Source organism: Panthera pardus, unplaced genomic scaffold (assembly GCF_024362965.1).
Source record: "Panthera pardus isolate Hobbes unplaced genomic scaffold, ASM2436296v1 HiC_scaffold_7, whole genome shotgun sequence".
Taxonomy (NCBI): domain Eukaryota; kingdom Metazoa; phylum Chordata; class Mammalia; order Carnivora; family Felidae; genus Panthera; species Panthera pardus.
The window spans coordinates 21,748,302-21,768,289 of NW_026527002.1; the positions used below are offsets into that span (position 1 = coordinate 21,748,302).

Below are 19,988 nucleotides of genomic sequence, written 5' to 3' on the forward strand. Positions count from 1 at the left end.
GTTCAGATTTGTTATTATTTTCTTTCTCTACCTACAAACTCAAGTTCTGTAGGTTATGAAATTTTAAAAACGAACTCATTTTTCAAAATGGGATATTAATGTCAGAAATTGGAGGGGGAAAATGGACTGAGATAAAAAGAGGTTAACTTGAGTCAAGTGTAGTAAGGTAAGTAAGGTAAGACCACAAAATATAGTCAGATATGTAAAAAGGTTCATAAACCCTTCTCCCTCCGAAGACCCATCTTTCTGCCGAGGCCCTGTTCTCGTCTGCCAACCTGGTTCTGGCACCTGTGCTACTCCAGCGGCTGCTGATCTCTGCTGGCTGCCTTGGCCTGGCAGACTCTTCCCTCCTGGTTCCTTGACAACCGTGTTTTAATAACCTTTGTGGGTCACACAGTTCATAAATGCAGAGCTTGGGATTAGTCTAATGGAGGTGTGATAAGGTTCTCCCATAATATTTCTATCAGTGATTCATTTCTACCAGTTATGGCTTGACATATTTTGGTAACTTATTTGAAACAAAAAGGCTAATAACTCATGACTCCTTAATAGATCAAAACCTTTATCAGCGGAAAGCACTATTTTTGCTTAATTTCATAATTTCTCCCTTCAGTTCTTTACGTTCATTGGATCACTACCGTTGTTTACATTTTTAGACTTATCTTTGTTTATCTTTCTACAATGCTAGCTTATATTATCCTCTAGTAATTAAATTTCTTCATTCAATTGATTTGTTGTCAGAGTCGACAGGTTTTGTTTTATTTGGGTAGTCTTGTTTATGTGTTTGGATTTTTGCATGTCCTGGCGTTTTCCTTTTTTTAAAAGAAAGCTTCTCTTATATTACTCATTTGGTTAACTTTCTGCTATTTTTAATCGTAGGTATTCTGTTTAAAGTATGTTTGTGGTTACTTAACAATTTTTAAAAGACATTGTCTAACCTGTATTTCTTAAGTTTCAAACATCAGGTATGAAACGGTATCTTTACTTGATTTGAATAGAATTGACTCCTTGCTAAGAAAAATGATTTAGTACATTTGCCATCCCCTGTTTACCACCATAACTGCGAAATGCAAACAGCTGGACTTTTTTTTTTATCGTTGCCAGAGCTGTCATTGATCAGTACTGAAGGTATAATCTACAGGTACACAGCTCTGGCGGTCTTTCAAATGGATACGGTGGAAATTTACAAACAGGTTAGTCTCTTCCCCCATAAACATCTGTGTCTTGCGCCATATACATCCACGCTGTGGTGTTCCCGATCTCTTGGAACATTTGTTGATCAGTGAGAATTCATAGTTGTTTCTGCTCCAGAGTTTGGACTCAGGCATAGTCAGTTAAAACTGAGTTTTAAAATATCATAAAACAACTATCCAGTGCCCAGTAGAACCTTAGTTAACATTATTTTCTTCAGGTTTCAGCGCTGCATTTTATTACTCTTGTCTTATCTAGTGGAATTGGTGCACATGTCAAATGGTGTTCCTCATTACGGTGAAAAATGAAACAAAAGGTGCTTTTTTCCCATTACCTTGTATCCCGAAATAGCCAGAATATATACACATGGCACCAGAAGAACAGAGAGCTTGCCTTTTTCTAACTTGTTTTAAAAGTTCAGTGCAGACAGGCTAAATCCATCTGGGAATTCTGTGGGTCACAAGTGTCATTAGTGGTGCAGAGTTGAAGCCGTCTAGAGCTGACTCTAGAATATTTACATGGAAAGGCTGTTTGTGTTGCCTTAAATCTTCTTTGAAGGTTATGATAGCCACTTAATGACTGGCTATTTTTTTTTATCAGTGATACATTCTTTGTTTAATTCAAAAGCATCTGATACTTCTTACCTAAATACAGAATTTTAAGTCACACACATAATACAATGTGTATTAACATTACAGCCCAGATACATAGCCCTAATTTTGTATTTACTCATGTGATTTGTGTCATTTGAAATGTACTGTTCAAATCAGAGTTTACATTTCAAAAGTTATATTTAGTGGTAACTCTCAATATATTCACTTATAAATAGTTCTTAGGATGTCATTTTTCAGAATATGAAGATATATGAGTGTATCCTTGGGAAGTTAAAAACCACAGCTAATTATTGTTTTCTGAGACTGTGTGTGTGTATGTGTTTTCCTATGATAATGGTTTCTTAAAATATTCATTTAAAAGCAAATATTAACCATAAATGGAAACATCTATGGCAATTACCATTTGAAATGGTTTAATCAAAACACCCATCCTGACTTTTTCTCTGTCATCCTTTCCAAGCAGGTGAGGCCCTGCATCTTAGGAAACATTTTACCCAAGCAGCAAAGTTCTGCCCACCCTGAAAGGCCTACCCCAGGTTTCTGCTCTAGTAGCACGCTTCTCAAAGTAAACACCCTTAAAAACTAAAAATAGAACAGAATGGCTACTTTAAGCCACTCATGGGTTATGGTAAACTGTGTACCAATCTTAGGGAAAATTAAAGCAGCAGTTTGCTGAATTTCCACATGAAAAGAACATCAGTAAAGCCAGCACAATATTATTTTTTGTAAGATTTTATTTGTTTAAGTATTCCCTGCACCCAACATGGGGCTCAAACTCACAACCCCAAGATCAAGAGTCGCATGCTTTACGGACTGAGCCAGAAAGGCACCCCCGCCACATTATTATCTTAATAATAAGGAAATCACTGCATTTTTATGATGATTCTTATAAATTCTAGGACTTAAAATGGCAGTTTCAAACATACCTCAAAATATTTCCATAACATTTAATTTCTCTCTCACTGGCTTTTCTTCATAGTTAAAACACACACACACACCCCTCTATTTTAAAAACTTAACATTGTGAAAAATTTGACCTGCCACATAAGCAGTACTTTCATATTGTGAAATTAATATATTCCGCATTTCAGGGGTTTGATAAATTCTGTGGACTGTCACTCACCAATGTATAGAAACTTTGAAAATCCCTGATCTTCTGGCTGGTCATTTGCTGGCAGTGTCACCATGACAAACTTGGGTCGAATCCATTTCAAGGCATTAAGTGGCAGCATAGCTCTTACAGGGTGGCAAGAGCTTGTTACCAGTGCTTGGACTGGTCAGGGGTTGTTCCCAGTGATTTGGATGAGAAAAAGGCCACTCGATGCTCTTAGGAGCTGAGGCGGAATGGCGGAGGCTGACCACTAGATGGCAGTGCTCCGACTGCCATGGAACCGCGAGGGGAGGACAATTGGGTTTAACATTTCCCGTGCTATTGAGGAGGGCACCTGTTGGGATGAGCACTGGGTGTTGTATGGAAACCAATTTGACAATAAATTTCATACTAAAAATAAATAAATTTGGATTAACACAGTTTTTAAAGCAAATTTATAATTGGCAAAGTTTTCAAAGCGACATTGGATGGTGGTAATTGCATACAATTTTACAGGCAGTTCAATACCGCAGCTCTCTAGTACTTTTCTGGTTCCTGTAGTACACCCTGGACTTGAAAGGCAAAACCTGTGTGGGTCACCATGGTGGAGAGGAACAGACTTGGAGTCCCTTTTTCAAGACAGCAGTGTGGCTTGCTTGTTTCATTTCTTCACAGGACCCATCCTGTATCTCCAGGGCTGGGGACACCTCCCAGAGTCACAGTAAACTTGGGACTTGCGGGTTTACCTGGTTGTGAAAGATTTTATGTCTAACGTAAGGTGTCCTGAAAGTAGAGATGTCTGCTCTTCATCCCCAGCTCCTGGTTTTTCCCACTGCGATTTTCTCAGCTTTGGCTTCTTTAGAATCAGTGCCGTGTGTCTGTGCAGCGTATGGTTCGCAACTGACCTGTAGTGTTTTCACTTTTACTGAGTCTGTTTGTAGACAGGAAAACAATTACCTTTGTTGAGCCACTTGATTCCCCACCCTGCCTCACACACACACACATTTCCCTCTTCTTGTGGACACACTTAGGCAGGGGCTTACACTGAGGGTCCTGCTTTGCTCTGAAACCAGGCCTGCAGCAGGTGTTGATGAGATATTTGCATTTTGAGAGGAACTGTTGCTGTGGGGCTGTGGAAGAAGAGTTGGTTGTTATTCTAACAGGTTCCTGAGCTCCAGGATTGCTTCAAAATTAGATTCTTGAAAGCTGGTTTAAGAAGGTTCAAGAGAAACTGTCCTCTTGAGGTTTTGCTGGTACCACTGAGACCCCTTCTGTCCATGAACCATAATAACCTTGCTTCTCCCCCTTTTTCTGCTTTTCTTCTCCATCAGTTTTTTAAAAAACAATTGAACAGTTGAAGTTCCTACTGATAAGTTTGTCTTCTGAGACTTTTATTCCTCAGTTTACTCATTTTTTTCAGATTTGGTTCTAGAGAGGGAACATCTCCTTTAAGCCACTAAATACTTGTGATTTACACAGAAGTATCATTTACTGGCAGCTTAAATAATGTAATGCTGCAATTGCAATTGAAGCCTTTGGTAAATTAGTACCACCATCTACCTTTGCCCTTGCAAGTGATCAATACATTTCAGTAGGAGAATGGGCAAAATTGTGTGTAATTGCCAGTGGAGATTTTCCTGTGATTTAAAAAACAAAGCAAAACAAAGCAAAGAAGAAACCTGTGGCACAAAACAGGTCTCTGGCAATGAGGTCTTCCGTTCAGGCTCAGTATCATTCGCACCTCTAGGGGGCGCTAGTTTTACCGTTGCCATTAGTGGAGTTGCAGTTCAGTTGTCTTAAATCTCCTTTCATCTCCTGAGAACCTGTGGAAATGCTTGAATGGCTTTTTGCGGGGGAGTCTAGAGTTGGAAATGGCAAGGGGTGGCCTGCAGCTTCCTGTCTTGTCTCCCGCCGAAACTGTTCTTTGAGAGCAAGTTAATGACAAAGATGTTGGTGTCAGGGACTCTAAACTAGAAGGTTCAGATGTAACAATGAAATTTAACCCATCCTGAAGCCACGCAATGACAGGAACTGAGACAGTCCCCAGAATCAGAGACAGGTCCTCTGATTTTTAGACCCCATTTCCATAATGTCATCAGGAGTTTTCTAGCCCCGGATTCCTGCAATTTCCCTCTGATTACACTCGAGATCTTGCAGCCAAGCAGGTGCTGCTCTGCAGGTTTCAGTGACAGTCTTAACATGTGGGATCCCTGGATTACGGGGTCACTGGCCCCTCCCTCAGACCCTAGGCCTGCATATGCTGCGTGCACTAGGTGATGTTTAAACATTTCTTAAATGTACTTCATATTTTTTTAAAAAAATTTAATGTTCATTTATTATTTTTGAGAGACAGAATGTGAGCAAGGGAGGGGCAGAGAGAGAGAGAGAGGGAGACACAGAATCTGAAGCAAGCTTCAGGCTCCAAGCTGTGAGCACAGCCTGATGCGGGACTTGAACTCACGAATCATGAGATCATGACCTGAGCCGAAGTCAGATGCTCAACTGACTGAGCCACCCAGGTACCCTGGGATGTTTTTTAAAAATAACTTTGAGGGCACCTGGTGGCTCAGTCAGTTAAGTGTACAACTCTTGATTTCCCCTCAGGTCATGATCTCGCGGTCAGTGAGATAGAGCCCCGCATCTGGCTCTGTGCTGACAGTGCGAAGCCTGCTTGGGATTCTCTATCTCCCTCTCTCTCTCTGACCCTCCCCCACTTGTGCTTTTCTCCTCTCTCTCAAAATAAGTAAATAAACTTAAAAAATAAATAAGTAAAAATCACTTTCTACCCTGGCCAATGATTATTTGTCTTAGAAGGATGCTAATTTCCAGGCTGCATTTTTAAATCTCATTGCCCTTAAAAACCAGCCTTTAAAATAAATCTGTGGCTTAAACATACCTGGCAGATAGAAAGAGAACCCAGGCAATTCCTATATGCATTAACCTTCATTACCTAATCTTCAAATGATATGTTTTATGTTGGCCATTTCGTATAATCACTGTTACTTGAAACATATATTAGACTCATGAAAGGGTTACCAGGCACACAATGCTCCTCTATCTTATTCATAGTTTAAAAAAAAAAAAGCAATTTGCCCATTTGAGGTTTTATAACTTACAAAATGTCACCATGATCTGGTGGGAAGATAGGTCAGATCAAGCACATGAATGAAATTAGATTTGAGAAATTTGGGAATCAAACCAGGAGGAAAATCTGAACTAGGATATGATAGCTAAATTTTTAAGATGGTCCTTCTACAGTTCACATTTTTCAATTTGACTCAAAAGGAAAAAATGCTTTAAATAAATAGTTGTTCTTCCAGAACTTTGCAAGTGATTTATTCTTCTATAATGGCTAGTAATTTTTGAGTGCTAATACTCAGAATAGTGCCAAATTCACTATTTTACTGGCACGAATTCACTTAATCCTCAGCACAACTCTGTGAGGCACATACCCTTAATATCCGCACTTGACCAAGAGTTTAAGTATGTTGTTCAAGGTCACACAGAACGTCATTTGATGTGGAGAGAGACTCGGGCAGCCAGACTTCAGAGCCTGCGTATCTGATGTCATTATGTCTGCAGTGTCCCACGCCTCCTAACCTTCAAATGCACGTACCTGTGAATATTACATTGAGAATATCCACTTGGTAACCTTTTATGCAGAGTCCCCAAGGAAAAAAATGATCTTTCTGATTTTTATTTAAGAGACAGGATAGATAGCTTCATGATGTGAGCGCAGCATCCAGAAGTAACCCTCTGAGGTCACGTCTCAGCACTGTGACTTTGGACAAGCTACTCTACCTACAAGTGTCATGATTTCCTTCATAAAACAAGGATGATGAGTAATAGTACCTACCCGCTTATGGCTGTTTTGAGAATCAAATGAGTTCATACATAGCACTGGAGCAGTACCTGATACAGTAAAATCTTGGATTGACAGTAACTTCTTCTGGGACTGTTCCGCGAGATGAACAAGCATTTCTAAGAAATTTCAACTTGATAAATAAGCAATGTCTTGCAATATAAGTCGTACATGATGCCAAATGTCACATGATCACAACTGAGCCAATGGTTCTCCCTTTCTCTCGCTCGCTGCAGGATTGTGGGTGATTGTCTCCCATGCTCGGATGCTCAGTCTCAGACCACAGTGTTTGACAGAAATCAGTGATTTTTCAGAATGTTGGAAGGTGCCCAAAACTGGCACTAGAGTATTTTTTTTGTCACTTCAAAGCACCTATCCTTTGCTTTCCCATACCAAGCACCATCCTTTGCTTTTTTGTCACTTCAAAGCACAGTCCTTTGCTTTCCCATACCAAGAGTAAGCTTAGGAATGCTTTGCTTCATTCTAGGTCAGGCTGCCTGAGGATATAGACCCTTTCCTCTGCTCCCTTATTGCCAGTTACATTAAATACAGTAGATGACAAGAGTTTATCAATACTGTACTGTAGTCAGCATCCGTGCGAGGGTATACAATGGTCCCCATGCAGAAAAAGGTTGAAAAGAAAGGCAGTGAGGAGGAGGAGATGATTATGGTGGAAGTCAAGAAGGAAATCATAGAGATATACAAACGAGGTATGTGAGTGGCCGAAATTGCAAGATTTTATGAGAAGTCTATATCCGCACCTCTTCTGCAGAGGAGGAGGAGAAAAAGGCAGAGGAACCCCTCACTTTATTTTTTTTTCAATATATGAAATTTATTGTCAGATTGGTTTCCGTACAACACCCAGTGCTCATCCCAAAAGGTGCCCTCCTCAATACCCATCACCCACCCTCCCCTCCCTCCCACCCCCCATCAACCCTCAGTTCTCAGTTTTTAAGAGTCTCTTATGCTTTGGCTCTCTCTCCCACTCTAACCTCTTTTTTTTTTTCCTTCCCCTCCCCCATGGGTTTCTGTTACGTTTCTCAGAATCCACATAAGAGTGAAACCATATGGTATCTGTCTTTCTCTGTATGGCTTATTTCACTTAGCATAACACTCTCCAGTTCCATCCACGTTGCTACAAAGGGCCATATTTCATTCTTTCTCATTGCCACGTAGTACTCCATTGTGTATATAAACCACAATTTCTTTATCCATTCATCAGTTGATGGACATTTAGGCTCTTTCCATAATTTGGCTATTGTTGAGAGTGCTGCTATAAACATTGGAACCCCTCACTTTAAATGAGATTAGGGAGATGTGTAAAATGTGAGAAGCATTGCAAAATTTTGTAGAAGACCAACGCCCAAATAAGGCTGTAGCAGTGTGAGCGATGAATCTGTTTAATAACAGTGCAAGGTCACATTTCTGCAAAATCCTCAAAAGGAGGCAAAAGCAAGTGCCGTTGGAAAGGTTCCTTGTTAAAGTTGCATGAAAAGAAAAGGATTCCATTGAGTCAATAGATAGCAGTGATTCCATTAGTGATAGTGAAAGGCTTCCTAAACAATAACCCTCCTCTCTCTTGTCTCCCTCACACCAGCCAAGAAGGTTTTCAAGGGTAAGTGCAGGTTAATTTGTTTATTTTTCTTTATATTTTGTATTTGCTTTATTATTTTGTATTACAGTATTGTAATAATTTTTATATGAATATTTTGGGGTTGTGGAATGAATAATCTGAGTTTCCATTATTTCTTATGAGGAAATTTGTTTTGGTGTATAAGTGCTTTGGGTTACAAACATCTTTCCAGGACAAATTATGCTTGCAAACTAGGGTTTTCCTGTACACAGTAAATACTTCATAAGCCTTTTTCTTATTACTGTTGTTTAATCTGCTAATATCCAGGGGTGTCTGGATGGCTCAGCCGGTTAAGTGTCCAACTTCAGCTCAGGTCATGATCTTGTGGTTCTTGAGTTTAAGCCCCACAGGGTGCTCACTGCTGTCAGCTCTGAACCTGCTTCAAATCCTCTGTCTCCCTCTCTCATTCTGTGCCCCCCCCCACGCTCTCCCTCTCTCTCAAAAATAAACATTAAAATTTTTTAAATGGGGTTTTTTTAATCTCCTATCAACATGTCAAAAATGATTTCAAAATACACAATGCTGATGGGTTATTCTGGCTAGCAAAGAGCTGGTGCTCTGTTGATGTTTGGTCATTTGGATCTGGGGCAAAGACCAAGATAAGTACTGTAGTACATATTTTAATTATTATTCTCTAAATGTGAGATTTTATTGTGGTACACACTCCAGGATTTGTTTGGCTAATGAGATCCAGAAGTACCTGGGAGTGCCAGCTTGTATCAGGCTGACAATTCATTCATTTCTGAGGAAATTCCATGCATAATCCATACGATATGAAACTCCTGTGTTTCGTGATCCCTTTTACTTCAGGTAAATAAGTTCTCTTAAACACATTGCAATAGCATTTATTGTGGTAGGTACTTTGCATGCATAGTTTCCAATCCTACCCACACCATAGGGATATATACTCTTATCACCACTTTACAGATGTGGAAACATATCCAGAGTCACTCAGCCAATAGGAGTTAGGGTCAGTATTAAGGCTCCAGTTGTCTTATTCCAAAGCACAGACTTCACCCAGGCTAACCATAGTAAAAAACCATAATCAACAACAACAACAAAAAGATTGAAGCAGTAGAAAAGGCAGAAAAGTGGTATTTTAATGTCTCTTCCACCAGTTAGGGGCAAATTATTCAACTTTTGTAGGGCAAAGAGTCAACAGAATAGGAACACTAAACTTTTCTGAGGCAGATTGAACTAGTTTTCTTGCAATCTTTCAGGCCTGTGATATTTATTGTTTTCACTGATTTTTATTATTTATGTGTGTGTATTGGCCTCTGTCATGTGCAAGGGCCTGTACCAGGAGCTACAAAGCATGGGGGGAAAAAAGGTGATTTTTGGATCTCTTGAGACTAATGACGTTAGTGAACCATGGACCCCAGTAGAAAAGAGAGTCATGGTCAACACGGCAGGCAGAAGTGCCAGAGGAGAAATGCAGTGTCACCAGGTCAGAGGAGGCAGGAGCATCATCAGTTGGGATGTTAGGGAAGACCTCAAGGTGCAGGTGCCATTTAAAATGAACTTGAAAAGAGTTGGAGGGAGGACATTCTCGGCAGTAGACAGCATCTTACGAGGCAAGGTGGTGGGAAGCCATGATGTGGTTGGATGAAATAGTGCCTTTCTGGTTTGAAGGAAGTGCAGAATATTGGAAGATAAGGCTAAACTAGATTGAAAAGCCAGGTTAGGAAGATCAGTTTGCTTATGAAAGAAAAGTCTTTTAAAGAAAGCTTTACAGCATGAGTGTGAAGGCCTAGACCTAGATTTTAGAAAGATTAAGCAATGCAGTATGTCAGTACCAAGTCTAGGACCCTGAGAGAATGCTGGTACCATGGACAGGAAATAGGATACCAGGAGGAAGTGACTGGTTTACCCTCCTCCATTTGTATTTAATGTATTTAATTTGAAGAACTATGGAAATGCAGAACTGGACTTTGGGAGAAGGAGCAGGAGAGATTATATCAGTCAGTCCATTATAAACGTAAGTGAAGGTGTGACATGGCAAGACTGCCAAGAGGTGAGTCTGTAAGAGAAGAGGGCCAAAGACAGACCTCAGGGGTGTAAACATCTAGCTAGCAGGTAGTACAGAGAAGTCAGTGGGAAGCAGAGGAGGAGCAGTAAGCAAAATAGTGGAAAAAGCAGCAGAATTCAGTGTTTGGGAGTAAAAGGAGGAGAGAATTTCAGAAAGCTAAATGATTTATTCAATTGTAAACTCCCTGAGAGCAGGCTACATTACCTATTTATTTCAACATTTCCCCAGAATAGATGTAATAGAGTATTGCACACATTCTTGGTGTCCAGTAAATGTTAAAGGTCTGTAATATGCAATGCTATTCAATGTTTGAGGAGACCATTCGTTTTCATGATTAGGACATCCTGGTTATTGTTCTTGTGTGCTTCCAGCCTTTCTGTTTTAAGGAAAATAAAGGACAAAGACCGTGTCTGAATCAAAGATTAAGGAACATACAACATTGTCTCTAGGCACGTGTTCTGCTGGACCACGAATGCAAAAATGTCTGGTTTCCTCTTATTTGTGACTCAGCACTCTGCGTGTTTGCGTGAATGTGTGGTTGCGAATGTGTGTGATAGCAGGAGGTGGAGGCCACCAAGATGTCCATCTGTGGAGAAGAGATGAGCCCATGCAACGGAGGTATGTGCAATGAGAGTAACATCTGTCGGCACCCTTGTACTAGATGCACAGAGGGTACTACAGCTGTACCTTGTAGCCATCACATCAAGTGGAAAGAGAAGAATCCTAGCGTAATAACACCTATGTAAATACAAACACATACACTGTTCAACATAACACAAGGGTACATACATGGCCAAAAGCATTCACTAGAGTGGGCATCTCCTGGGGCAAGAGAGAGAATAAATGTGAGAATCAGGGTGAATGGGGAAAAAAGAATAAAACAAAAAGAAGGACCTTGAAAAGATCAATGATGAGGTATGTGATGATTCATACTTTGTGGTGGATATCAAAAGCAAAAAGGGCATATGTGATGGACGCTTTTTTTTTTTTGCATCATGATAAATGTGCTCTTTAATCCTCATCCCCTATTTTACCCATCCCCCAACACATCTCTGCTCTGGTAACAGTTTGTTCTCTATAGTTGAGTCCGCTTCTTGGTTTGTCTTTCTCCTTTGCTCATTTCTTAAATTCTACAAATGAGATCATATGGTATCTTTCTCTGATTTTGCTTAGCATAATACTCTCTAGCTCTATTCATGTTGTTGCAAATGCTGAGATTTTATTCTTTATTGTGGCTGAATTATATTCAGTAATATACTATACACATAGTGTATATACACTATAGTATTGTGTATATACTGTATATACATGCTATATACATAGTGTATTATTGAATATAAATATTGTGTATATATTGAACGTATATTCAATATAAACTCTTTGCCAATTTGGATGTCTCACATCTTCTTTATCCATTCATCTATTGATGAACACTTGGGCTGCTTCCATAGTTTGACTATTGTAAATAAAGCTGCAGTAAACAAAAGGGTGCATGTATCTTTTCAAAATAGTGTTTTTGTATTCTTTGGGTAAATACCCAGGAGTGAAATTATTGGATCATATGGTATTTCTATTTTTAATTTCTGGAGGAACTTCCATACCGTTTTACACAGCGGTTGTGCCAATTTACATTCCTACTAATAGTGCATAAGTGTTCCATATTCTCCACATCTTTGCCAACACTTGTTGTTTCTTGTGTTTTTGATGTTATTCATTCTGACAGGTATAAGGTGATGTCTCATTGTGGTTTTGATTTGCATTTCCCTGATGATTTGTGATGTTGAGTATCTAAGTGTCTGTCGGCCATCCGTAACTCTTCTTTAGAGAAATGTCTGTCCATGTCTTCTACCCCTTTTTAAACTGGATTACTTGCTTTTTGGGTGGTGAGTTGTATCAGCTCTTTATAGATTTTAGAACTAACCCTTTATTGGATATGTCATTTATAAGTATCTTTTCCCCTTCAGTGGGTTGCCTGTTAGTTTTCTTGATTGTGTCCTTCACTGTACAGAAACATTTTGATGAAGTCTCAAAAGTTTATTTTTGATTTTGCTTGCTTCAGATGTACCTAGAAAAACGTTGCTATGGTCAATGCCAGAGTGATTACTGCCTGTGCTCTCCTCTAGGATTTGTATGGTTTCAGGTCTCACATTTAGTGAGTTTATTTTTGTGTATGGTGAAAGTGGTCCAGTTTCATTCTTTCGCATGTGACTGTCCAGTTTTCCCAACATCATTTGTTGAAGAGACGTTTTTTCCATTGTATATTCATTTCTCCTTTGTTGAAGATTGACTAACTTGTGTACTTTATTTATTTCTGGGTTCTGTGTCCTATTTCACTGATCCATTTGTCTATTTTTTTGTGCCAGTACCATACTCTTTATACTACTGCTTTGTAATATAACTTGAAATCTGGAGTTGTGATCTCTCTAGTTTTTTTCTTTTTCAAGACTGCTTTGGCTGTTCAAGGTCTTTTGTGGCTCCATGTAAATTTTGGGATTGTATGTTCTAGTCTGTGAAAAATGCTATTGGTATTTGACGGGGACTGCATTAAACCTGTAGACTGCTTTGGGTAGTATGGACACTTTAACGATATTCTTCCACCCCACGAACATGGAAGGTCTGTTCTTTTGTGTTGTCTTGAATTTCTTTTATCAGTGTTTTTACAGTTCTCAGAGTACAAGTCTTTTGCCTCTTTGGTTAAGTTCATTCCTAGATATTTTATTGTTTTGGTGGAATTATAAATGGGATTGTTTTCTTAATTTCACTTTCTGCTGCTTAACTCTTAGTGTATAGGAATGCAACAGATTTCTGTATATTGATTTTGTATGCTGTGACTTTACTGATTTACCAGCTCTAGTAATTTTTTGGTGGAGTCTTTAGAGTTTTGTATATATAGTGTCATATAAACTACATATAATGAGAGTTATATTTCTTCTTTACCAATTTGGATGCCTTCCATTTCTGTATATAGTCTAATTGCTGCGGCTAGGACTTCCAGTACTATGTTGAGTAAAAGTGGTGAGGGTGGACATCTTTGCCTTATTCCTGACCTTAGGGGAAAAGCGCTCAGTTTTTCACCATTGAGGATGATGTTGACTGTGAGTTTTTCATATAAGGCCTTTACGACATTGAGATAGGTTCCCTGTAGACCTACTCTGCAGAGGATTTTTTTTTTATTATGAATGGATGTTGTACTTTGTCTAATGTTTTGGCACCTATTGAAATATGATTTTTATCCTTTCTCTTATTGATGTGACGTATCATGTTGGCTGTTCTGCAAATATTGAACCACTCTTGCATCCTGGCAATAAATCCCACTTGATAGTAGTATATAATTTTTTAAAAAATGTATTGTTGGATTTGGGTTGCTAACATTTTGCTGAGGATTTTTGCATCTATGTTCACCAGATATATTGGACTATAGTTTTTTTTTTTTGTAGTGTGTTTCTCTATTTCCATATGTGATGGAAGCATTTTTATAAATCTCAAACTAATTGCAATAAAAAGCTCACACAATTATCAGTGAGGTGACTATATAGGCTTTACATTTATTATGATTATTTTATTATTAGCAAACCAAAAATACAGAAATAACATATACTATCTATATCCATAGTAAACCCCATGCATATCATAAGGTCTATTAATTTGAATCCCAACTCAGAGTGACATCAGGTTTGTTAGGAGCAACAAGAAGGGTGTGGCAATTTCTTTTAGTTGGAACAGAGGACACAGGGTTCCACACACAGGTTCTTCCAACACCAAAAACACGTACCTGAATGGTATAACCTAATATTTTATTATATGATGTACTTGTACCTCATATAATATGTAATCAGGTAATATGAATATTATACAATTATCAAGCAGGAATCCAGTATTAACATTTGTGTTACATTTAACAGTTGCATTTACTTATTAAAATTTGTGTTGTACCAAATTAGTTTTCTACCCATTCAAATAATGAGGAGTGAAGTGCAACTTAAACTTATTAGCAAAGACATTCTCTATACATAGTAACTGGCATAAAATATGAAAAAAGAGAACGATGTAGTTTCTTTACAAAGAATGCAGGAACCACCATTTTGCAAGTCATAATCCTATTTCTACTTTTTCCTCACTCTTTTCAAACTGGAAATGAGACCCAATAGGGTCCTGCAAACCACCGCCCCCACGATAGGAAGCCCCATTGCAGGCTAAGGGCAGTGTGTTTTTGCCTTTACTGCTTTCAACACAGAATTCCATTTGCTATTCCTTTGTTCTAACTGCTCTTTTTTAAACCTGTCTTGAAAAGAATGATGGTTGTCTTCATCCTCTGTCTCAGAGATGATTTCCATCTTCTGAATGATGAGTTTAATAAGCTCATGCTGTTTCTCCACAAGAGAAGTGAGATCCTTCAGCCTAAAAGGATATATAGGGCTCATGAACTTGTTTTCAGTTATCTTCTCAGTCTCTGAGTGCAGGAAGGCCTAGGTTACTAGAAGTGTCCTAGATCAGATGAGCTGTGCTCAGGTCACAGCATCCTGGTACTTATAATCTTTTTAAGCAATACATATTTTAAAAAAATATTTTAATGTTTATTTTTTGAGAGAGCGCACACGAGCAGGGAAGAGGCAGAGAGAGAGGGAGACACAGAATGCAAAGCAGGCTCCAGGCTCTGAGCTGTCCTCACAGAGCTGGACATAGGGCTTGAACTCATGAACCAGAGATCATGACCTGAGCCAAAGGCAGATGCTCAACTGACTGAGCCACCCAGGGGCCCCAGCAATACATATTTTTTAAGTTTAAGTGTTTTTCCTAGTTTATTTTTGCTCCCATTTTAAAGATTAAAACACAGTTGCACAGAAAGATTAAACTGCTTTGCCCAGGTCAGTGCATTAGGAAGTAGTTGAAGAGGGCCTTAAACTCAGATCAGTTGATTCTAAAGCCCTCGTGCTCAACCACTGCACACTCTATACAGCTTCTCTCGGAATTCTCCAAAGCTTTCAAAGCTTTCATGTATGAATCCGGATGGCTCATGGGAATGCAGTTCAAAACACTAATTGGCAAACTGGTGAACTGCAGCACATAAGTTGTTGGGTCTAAAAATGATTTTCAAATGATTCTCAATATGCTATGACATCAGTCAATTAAAAGTACGCCTTAATATGTGAAATAAACACAACTATACAACATAACCTTACATCATTATTTAAAAGTTTTATCAAATACAGATAAGGAAAAATACGTACCGATATTTCTGCTTCAATATTTCTGTTTCCAGAGATGTGTCAACATTTGGAATTTCCTGCCTTTCTTCTTGGGTATAAAAAATAAAATGAAATATAGCCTGCGGGATAAACGATTATTACTCAGGTTGAACTCAATTCAGAAACTATTTCTTGCGCATGCGCCATGATTCAGCTACTGAGCAAGGTACGATCACACCACAGATATTCTAAGACACGACTATGACCCTCAAGGCGCTCACAGTCTTTTGAGAGAAATAGACGTATAAAGAGCTATACGACAAACTCATACATAATTATAATAAAGTATGAGATGTACAGATAATCTAGAAGAAGGAGAAAATTGGAGTGGGGGATTATTTATGAAAAGGTAAAACTGAATCATTTTATATTTTCTCATGAAAAATGTCCATCGTCAGTGGTATTCCACACAGGATTAGTTCTTTCTCTAAAACTGCTCTGCACAACTGAATTTCCCATGAGGAAATTTCAGAAATGCCATTTTAATGTGTGTTTTCAAAATTTAGTGTTTTTAAACCATTGGTAGACTGGAAAGCGTTAAGGGCGGATGTGAAATGACCAGGAATCAATGAGTCAATCCTAGGAGTCCACGGAAGAGAAGATGGAAACTTGCACAGGCCAACCAGGAAGACTGATCAACCAAACAAGGGAGTGACTGGGTGTGAGGGGTGAGGAGAGGGAAAGGAGGTCAAGGATGACTTCTTGCACAGGCAAATGAATGGTGGTGATGTTAACTGAAGCAAGAAACTTTGGAGAGAGGAGGCTTTGTCATTCTTTCCCTGCAGGGAGACTGAAACCTGGGAGGAGTGAAAACTTTGAGTTCCTTTCGAAGAGTTTATTCTGAATATGCTGAATTTGAGGTACCTTTGAGCCATACCAGTGAAGATGTCAGGTAGACAGTTGGACAGAAGAGCCTGGAACTCAAAGAGAGCTCCCGGAAGAATGAATTGCCAAGCCTTCTGTTTCAGGAGTGAGTAGTTGCAAACACGGGTATGAATGACATTATACAGGGAGCTAGTGTAGTTAGAATAAGGCCTAGGCCAATACCCAAATCAACTTTATCATTTTATGACCACAGCACAGAAAATTAACATGCAAAGAACTCAGAATGTTCATAGAACTAGGAGGAAGCTCAGGCATGATCAGGATTAGCATCCACTGCTTCTGACTCTCAATACAGTCCCCCCTTTACCATTATAATGCAGTGGCCTTGTTTAGTCTTTGATATCTAGTGTATTTTCTATAATGCACACTCTCCATGCGCATGTGTGTGCATATATGTACCTGAATGTACATATGTGCTCTATATTTTCATATAGACACACACATAATTTGCACATGCATATAAGTGATAGGTGACTGGGAAAAACAAGAAAGGTACACCTGCACTTTAAAAAAGATACAAGGTACAGTCGGTCCAACCCACCCATGTGCTCTCACAGGGATGTGGTACATGTTTAACACTGATGCTGTGAATGAGCCAGTAGGAAGAAGGAGCACAGGTCTCCCTCCCACTGCCCATCGCTTTTCACACTGTTGGGTAATCATGCACTTTGTTGTTTTTTTTAAGTCACAATTCCTTCTTTTCCACAGGCACAGTGACTCAAAGTCTATAGAAGGGTACCCTTAAGGATAACACAACAAGTGAATGTCAAGCAGCAGCACATTCTCCACGCTGGTATTTTTCACATGTACTTACTAATAACCCTGTACATCTGGGTCTGTTGGGATACACGATGATGGATTTCTGGTCTACTTTGCGTAGGAACCACAGTGGCAGCTTCTTCTCTAAGCTGGTATGAAGTTCCACCTAAAGCGCATTTTAGATTTATTGAGAGAAATGACTAAGAAGCATCTAGAATCCTTACACTACACAGAGACAGCGATGAGTACAGTAAACTGAAAAACGACTCCTGTGTCCTTTACACCACGCAGCTGGGTTTCCCATCTCTCCTCTCAATCACCGACAAGACAGGGGCAGCAATATGAAGTTGGGACAAATTGTTTAAAGAAGAAGTTAAACTCAAGTGAGCAGCTGTTCACTGTTCAGGGACTGTGACTGACACTGGGCCCATAAGAAAAAGCCTTCGTCCATCCCCTGGGGTGTTACAGAAAATGTACACGACTGCACAGAGTGCTGGTATGAAGGCGCGCCTGTGGCAGGACAGGAAACAGTGCTTCGATGGAGGAAAACAGTGGTAAGCACTGAAAGGATTACACCCGGCACACCTAAGAGTACTTCATCGACGTTTCACCCTGTGCGATCTGGTGCAAAATGGGTTATCCATGCTATATCTTGACTACAATTTTTGTTTTATGTTTATTTTTGAGATAGGACAGAGTGGGAATGGGGGAGGGGCAGAGAGAGACACAGAATCTGAAATAAGTTCCAGGCTCTGAGCTGTCAGCACAGAGCCTGCTCTGGGGCTGGAACTCGGGAACCATCATGACCTAGGCCGAAGTCGGACGCTTAACTGACTGAACCACCCAGGTGCCCCATATCTTGACTACAGTTTCTATTTTCAGAGATAACAATCCTTTGTCTCATTTAATGGATTTACCTTGAGTTGATAGTTTCTCATATTTTCAACTTTTTGTTTACCAAATTTGTCTTCTACTCTTTTTTTATAGCCCTTTGTGTCTCTTGTTTAGAATAGTTTATTGTAATTACCATATAGGTGAGAGTTTGCTAAGACCATAGGCTTTTTTATATGTGGGTATTTAAGTGGCTTCCATCCACAAATGGTGAGATGTTTAAAGCTTTGGGCCCCTCTTCCACATACTGCTTCCCTATTTTTGTAGCACTTACCACCATATAACATGCTATATATTAGTTCCAGTTTCAAGGAAAGCTATGTTTTCTTGTATTTTATTAACAATACCAATTAGATGTTTGAGTTTCTATAATAACTTCCAAGGTTCCTTTTCCCCTTGGGTCTTAAGGTCAATAATCCTTTCCCTTTGCAATATACATTTTTTTCAGAGGTCACATGTTATCATTCACTTACTTAAACTTCACTGAAAAAGATTTATTCAAGCCTGGTGTTTGCCAACAGATCAAGCACATGTTTTGTCTTAACCTTATTTGTTTTCCACATAGGACCTGCCAGCTATTCTCTCTCAGACAGGGTCCTGGGGAGGATGGCAAGCAGCCCCCCTTGGTGGGTCTAGTGGGACCCATTGCCCGTGGCTTCTCTGGGCTCAGGGAGCAGCTCCACCTCCTCTAACTGGCAGGTTTTCCGTGTTGAAGGTAAGAGCACTCTGTGCATTTCCTTTTGTGATTTGCGGCATGGACGTGAACGTCTGTGGAGTGTCTACAGCTGCCAGCCTGTGCTGGATGTGTGGTCACCAAATGTTAAAAACTAAACAGCTCTAAGCCCCCCACAATACTCACAACTCCTGCCCCTGTGTAACTGTTAGACCTCCCAGCATGTGCTGTCCCCACTTAGGTCTGAGACGACTCTGTGAGAAGACGAATGTCTCTCTCTGTGACACGTGCTGCTGCCTGTCCCCTTATGCCCTGGTTCTGATGCGGCCTCAGACTTAGGTTATAAGTCTGACATAGAGAGTTGTACATGGATGTAGAGATTTGCTTTAAAAAAACTCAGAGAACTAAGAGAATGGCTTCCTGGTTTTCCAGTCAATGCTCTTTGTGATCCAAAACAAGAACCGCTAACACGGGAGTACTTGCTTTGCCATTTACTTTATAGGCCTTTGTGCCGTGTGTTTCAGGGAAGAGATCAACTCTGATACAGAATTGTGCTTTTCAAATCACCCGCACTGACGCTGCAGTTTAGTGGCTCTCCCCTAGACATAGAGTGCTGTTGCTTATATTGTTCTTCCTTGATCTTTTCAGGAATTACTAGTTATGAAGTAATGACATGTCTGCGAAGAGGCCTTTTTGCATCTCTTTTCCTCTCTTCATCCACCTACCTGGAGTCCTACACTCCATCTTTGTTGTGGTAATAACTGGTCAGTTAGCTCTTCCTTCCTCCAAACTTTCCCCGCTAAGGTGATAATAGATCATCTTACGTACCACTCCCATGTTGTTCCCATTCTTTGGAAGAGCTGGTAATGACTTCCCACTAACAAAATAACTTGGAGCACTTCACCCTTTACTGCCCTATCTTTCAAAGCTAAGGTTTTCCTCGTTTGTTAGCTCTTTTTTTAATAAAGCGCTCTATCATCTTGGGCCACCTTAATACTCTCTAAGGAGTCATCCCTCCAGGCCAGGGGCCCTTCACCCGTCCTTAGCCATTTCTCCTTGTTCTGCCTTTAGCCTGTTGCTCCTGCTGGGTCCTGCCTTTCTGGACCAGTCTTGCT

At 39.8% G+C, this 19,988-nt stretch overlaps 1 protein-coding gene and 1 long non-coding RNA gene across 2 annotated transcripts in view; one reads left to right on the forward strand and one right to left on the reverse strand.

The window, feature by feature from the left end:
- Positions 1–19,988, forward strand: part of LOC109269338 (uncharacterized) — a 49,659-nt gene that overhangs the window by 8,777 nt on the left and 20,894 nt on the right. The gene's annotated exons all lie outside the window — the stretch shown is intronic.
- The window catches only part of TRPA1 (transient receptor potential cation channel subfamily A member 1), a 54,466-nt gene continuing 48,417 nt past the window's right edge, over positions 13,940–19,988 (reverse strand). Inside the window, exons 25-27 of the mRNA XM_019453265.2 lie at positions 17,365–17,475; positions 15,648–15,745; positions 13,940–14,817 (exon numbers count right to left, since the gene is read on the reverse strand). Of these exons, the coding sequence (XP_019308810.2) occupies positions 14,613–14,817; positions 15,648–15,745; positions 17,365–17,475 (414 nt within the window). The 3' untranslated portion in view covers positions 13,940–14,612. The remainder of the gene's footprint in view (positions 14,818–15,647; positions 15,746–17,364; positions 17,476–19,988) is intronic.